The 5210-nt window shown below is 53.2% G+C and overlaps 1 protein-coding gene across 1 annotated transcript; it reads right to left on the bottom strand.

The window, feature by feature from the left end:
• Positions 1-611: 611 nt before the first annotated feature.
• Positions 612-3265, bottom strand: LOC129204491 (homeobox protein NANOG-like). The gene is made up of 4 exons (XM_054820617.1): positions 3097-3265; positions 2385-2653; positions 1527-1616; positions 612-1028 (listed from the first exon to the last, which is right to left on the bottom strand). Exons 1-4 carry the CDS (start codon positions 3263-3265, stop codon positions 612-614), a joined length of 945 nt encoding a protein of 314 aa, XP_054676592.1.
• Positions 3266-5210: the final 1945 nt, after the last annotated feature.

Raw genomic sequence — 5210 nt, 5'->3', positions numbered from 1 at the left:
GACCCCTCCAGGAGGAGTTGCTGAGAGTAACTGGATCAAGTCATCTGAAATCAGATGATCTCATGTAGCTTTTCAGTGAGGGGGGAGAGGATGCAGATGAAGAACCTATTAGCAGTTAGCTGACTGAGGTAGCAACAGAAATAGACAAGACAGGAGGAAAGATTCTGGGATACAACAGGGCATTTCTAGCAGAAATATGCTGAAGTATAGAGGGTTTTTTTTCTTCTCCAGCAAAGCTCTGCTGCAAGACATGCAGGGCAAGGATCAGAGATCACCTGCTAAAGAGGCAGCAGAGGAAGGTGAGACTTGGGACAGCAAAACCAGACCTTCACCACTTCTCCTGCTCCTGGCTGTGGCATTGCACATTCCGCTCCATGAGCAAGTTTCATCTAGCCACACACAAAACACTCTTGCCAAGGGTTAGCTATGAACAGATAGGTGCCTTTAAACAGAAAACTAGGCCAAGGCAGCAGGGTGCTGAGCCCCACCAATGGTTAAAACAGGAATAGGGGAGGAGGGACAAGAGAAGGGAGTAGAAACTGGATCCCTGAGTCAAGAACCTAGAAACCACATGGGAGAAAACAGGAGAAGGGAGAAAGCAATACTTAGACCTAAGACTCATAACTACTCTGGGTCCCCAGGGGATGCCAAGGGGCCTGGTACTGATGCCGTACAGGGGAGCTTGAGAATGGTGTGACGCTGTCAGAGGTGCTCTGGAAGCTGTAGGTATCTTCTGATTCCAGGCTGACATAATCCATATTGGCAGGGTAACTGTGATAGAAGTTCATCTGCTGGCTTAATAAACCCATGGCTTGCTGAGTATTGCAGCTTGTCCCACCTTTTCCAAAAAGCCCCTCATCCTCTACAGCCATGAACGAGTACAGGCCCGGCCCATTCCCATAAGTCTGGCCACTGCTGTAAGCCTGGTGCATGTTGGTCACAGCCTGAAGGTTTCTGCTGGCACTGACAGGGAAGCCTTGGTGAAACGTGGGGGTTATATCCAAGTACGCAGCCTGATGGAACCCATTCTAGGAGAGATAGAGAAGGCTGTTCAGTAATGCAGAGCACCATACCAACTGTGCCCATTCTTTTAGATGGGTCATCTTGTGTCATCCCTGCCCCCAGCAAGCCAAACAATAGTGTCTTTTTCATACTCATTGTCCTCACTATAGACTAGCAATAGCAGAGACAACAATATCTTAAATTAGTAGTCTCCAATTCAGTAAGTCTGGGAATACCATGCTAAGGAGAAAACCAGCATGAATAGCCTTGCTGGCCCTCTTTGGCTATTTTGTTTCCTGTCTAGTCCCAACTGGGAGATAAAAGGACTGGAAACAAAGCTCTTTCAGTTGCCAGGATAGGCTTAAAATAGATGCCACTGTAAGCCCTGTTACAAGAAATACAACTGGCTTGGTAATACTGAGTCCTGTGACTGTTTGAGTTAACAGGCTGGACATGATGCACTTCTCCCCACAAACTGTAAGAACCATGACTGGTTGTGATGGGGGAAGGGAGAATTCTCTCACCTGTGGTAGATACACCCCTTTTTCCACCCACTGGCTCTCCTTCTGGCAACGTTTAAATTTCATCCGTTGGTTCTGGAACCATGTTTTCACCTAGAAGCAATAGGAAAGGACATAGGACATTAGAAATTAATTCTCAGAGCTTACTACACATCCTAAAGATGTTTTCCCTTCTACTACAATCCAGTTTCTGTTTGACTGCTAATACCATACATAATTTCAGCAGCTACCAATGTGCAGCAGACCCAGGTAACGGTAGAATCACAGAGCCAAGACACGAAAACTAACATTCTTACTCCTCAGATCACCACAGCATCTTTCATGACATCAAAAACCCTGCCTAAAAGACAGCTCAAGACAACTGCAGAAACACAGCTTGTACAGGAGCAGCATCTCACTGCTGTGCCAAGATCAGTGCTGACTCACAAGTGAGTCATTCCTTCAGTTAGACATGAGTAGCTGGCAGGGCAAAGACCCTCTCTCTAGGGAGAGACCCAGGTGCCACTCTGACTAAGAAAGGCAACCTGCATAACAGTGCAAGTATCTGACTTTTCATGTTCATCAGAGACAACACATGTCCGCACAGAGTGGTAACCTGACTTGGCATAGTCCTGGCTCTGTACGCATTTTCAAACACCTGCATGGAGTGGGCGGATAGTGCTTGGAACCAAACATAAGAGGAAGGCTGAGTCATAAGTTTTCACACCCTCTGCTCTCTCACGTAAGCAGTGGCATAAACAAGACCACGAAAGAAACTCATCTCTAGGGTCTAAGAAAAAGAGAAAAACCACCAAAAAAACCTGCTTGCAAGATCACTTCACACCAGGGGTACGACTCAACTGCTCAGAGAAAGATGTTCACCTGCTTGTAGGTGAGCCCCAGGGCAGCAGCCAACTCCCGGATCTGCTGGGGGCTGAGGTACTTCTGGCTCTGAAACCGATGGTGTAGGGTTTGCAGCTGCTCCTGGGAGAAGGCTGTGCGGCTCTTGGCCTTCTTCACCACACCCTCCCCTTCCTCCTTGACCTTCTGGAAAGTGGGATGGGGAGATGGACGCTCTGCGGTGGGGCTAGTGGCAGAGTCCGGGGTGTACTGGATGAGTGTCCCAGAGCTGGAGGAAGCTGGAGAGACATCTGAGGAGAAAAGAGAGAACTGGGGTGAGCAGGGTCAGGCGGAGAGGACTCAAAGACTTCGAAGTCCAGCTTCTCGGGTGAATTTAAGATTGCGAGTGCCCCGGGGACTTGCAGGGGCTCCGCAGCCACAGGCAACGCAGCGTGGAGAAGTAGGGGCAGGCACCCTCGGGGCAGCGGAACCGAAACCCCTCTCTGCTCCCACCTCTGCCCCGTCCCGTCTGGACACAAGGGCCGCTGGCAGCCGCGCCCGGCTCCCGCCGCCGCTTCCAGCCGGGCAGCCGGCGGAGCAGCGTCCGTCGCACCCTCGCCGGGGCGCGAGGCCGCTGATAGCACTGGCATCGCCCCCCACACCCGGGGCAGGGGAGACAACAAGGGACAAAACCACCCCCCATCCGAGGGCAGCCCGATCGCTCCCCCGGGGTCAGCCGGGCCGGGGCGCGTACCTGGGTGGCTTGGCGTCTTCGCCGCCGCGGGGAAGGGGAGGCCGTCCGCCGCCGGAGCCTCCTCGGCGGGCACGCTGTCCATGCTCCCTGGAGAGAGCCAGTAATAATCCCCATACCTCACCGCGCCGGGGTAAGGCAGGTAGGGCGGCATGGCCAGGTGGGCACTCATGGCCGGGCCGAGACCCTCAGCCCCGAGCAGGCGGCGAGCTGGCGGTGGAGGCTGCAGGCAGCTCGCAGACAGGTACCCCATTAGGCGGAGGTGGGGGATGCTTTATGTCCTCCCCAGCCTGGCCTTGGCTAAAAGGGATTGTCATAGCCATTGTCATGTTAAAAGTCAGTTGATTGGAGGGGAGGGGCTTTGGGGGTATTCAGGGAGTGGGGGAGGGCTGGGACAGCAGACCCCGCTTCCCAACTTGGCTCCGAGGTGCCGCGGTGGGGGTCAGGCCATTGCTGCCAGCACACCCCTCCCTGCTGGGGGGTGGGAGGAAGAGCCTTGTTTCGCCCTCGGGGCCAGAAGGCCTGAGCAGAGCCGCCTGGTGAGTTGGAAAGGGTTTGGCAGACACCCCCCCACCCCCACATTTAACACTCTCTCCCCACCTCCACCTCCTCACCGGTCCCCACCCAAATGCAAAGAATGGAGGGGAACCCGGAGCCTGCCCCGGGGTATGCGGAGGCTATGCACGTCTGCATTGCACATCGCAACCATCATTGCTAACAGATAAGCCCTCCACCTCCCCGCAAGTGAATACAGACTGGGGGGCGGGGGGGGACAGCGCTACAGAGCGGTGTCTGTATTACGGGGAAGAGGGCTCGAAGACAGACAAGCTGCTTCTCCATCAGCTAGCCCAAGGCCGAGAGAGGCAGGCGTGCTTTGCGGGGGCACAAAGAAATGGCACTTCACCCTTATCAAGCTTTTTTTCTCAGCCATTTGACACTTTTTTTTTCTTTGTACGAAATGATAGCTTAAATAATAACAATAATAAAAAAGTTTATTTTTGCTACACACCAGGGAGAGGTGGGAATCACCGTCAGATCCCAAAGGAAACAGGAGCAGTGCAGCTATAAGAGAGCCTTACAGATCTAAGAGATTTGAAGCCACGGTCTACAGTCTGCTTGGAAAAACATAAACTCCATCTACCCCTTCTCCCAACTATTACTGCTTCCTTTAAGGAAATTAAAAGCTTGTTAGGAGGATCTCACAGCCCAGGAGTTACAAAACTTGCAAAACCACTTGGAAGAAGTACAAATGAGGGCATGTGACACATCAAACAAATTCCCCACCTACCCCAGCGCAAAAAAACCCCAGAACACAGGCACCTACCTGTATACAAAGGCAGGGTAAGAACTACTGTTGCACTGTTAAAAATCTTTTGGAGATGACAGAGAGGGGCCTCCCTTGACTTCCATATATCTCCTCCTCCCCTCTTGAGTCATGATAAGAAACGAGCCCCAGCTGATACCCTGTGCCCAGCACTGCAAGGTAACGCTACAGTGCTGCTCGCCTGGAGTGGTCCTTGTCAGACCCACCTTTGATCACCTCCTAATTAACGGTGATTTAATTTCTCAGTTAGAATCTGGATCCAGGTGGAGAGACGGTTAGGAACGCGGGGGTAAGTGATAATATTCGGGCGAGAGGGATGAAATACAGACCCTGCTTCTCGCCCCGAAACAAGGAGTGCCAGCTGGGGGGCTGCCCGCCACCCCGGGGCGCTCCCCCTGCCCTCGCAGCCCCAGTCCATGGGTTTCGGGCAGGTTGCTCGCTTGATGCCGTCAGCCCCGCTAATGCACGCACGGAAAGGGATTCCCCCACGGGCATGAAGCGATCGTTCTGCCCGTTGTGGGGGCGAGGACTGCCAGTCCCCACGGTCCCCTGCGGACAGGGCTGCCCCGGGACACGCGTGCTCCTCGCGGGGACCCTTCGAGCTCACCAAAACCAGCCTGTTACAAAGACGTAGAAAAACATAGGGTTGCAGGGGCGGGGTGCTTGGTGGTGCTGTGTCTACAAACCAAAGCCCCTTGCGTTGGCTTATCTCTTGGCAATGACAGTTTAAGGGGCGCCTCTTGTCTGCCTCTACAGCGAAATAATTTTCTGTACTGATACCCTACTATTGGCA

Source organism: Grus americana, chromosome 1, assembly GCF_028858705.1.
Source record: "Grus americana isolate bGruAme1 chromosome 1, bGruAme1.mat, whole genome shotgun sequence".
Lineage (NCBI taxonomy): Eukaryota > Metazoa > Chordata > Aves > Gruiformes > Gruidae > Grus > Grus americana.
The sequence above is the reverse complement of the archived record's forward strand: the minus strand, read 5'-3'. Positions and strand labels throughout refer to the sequence as shown.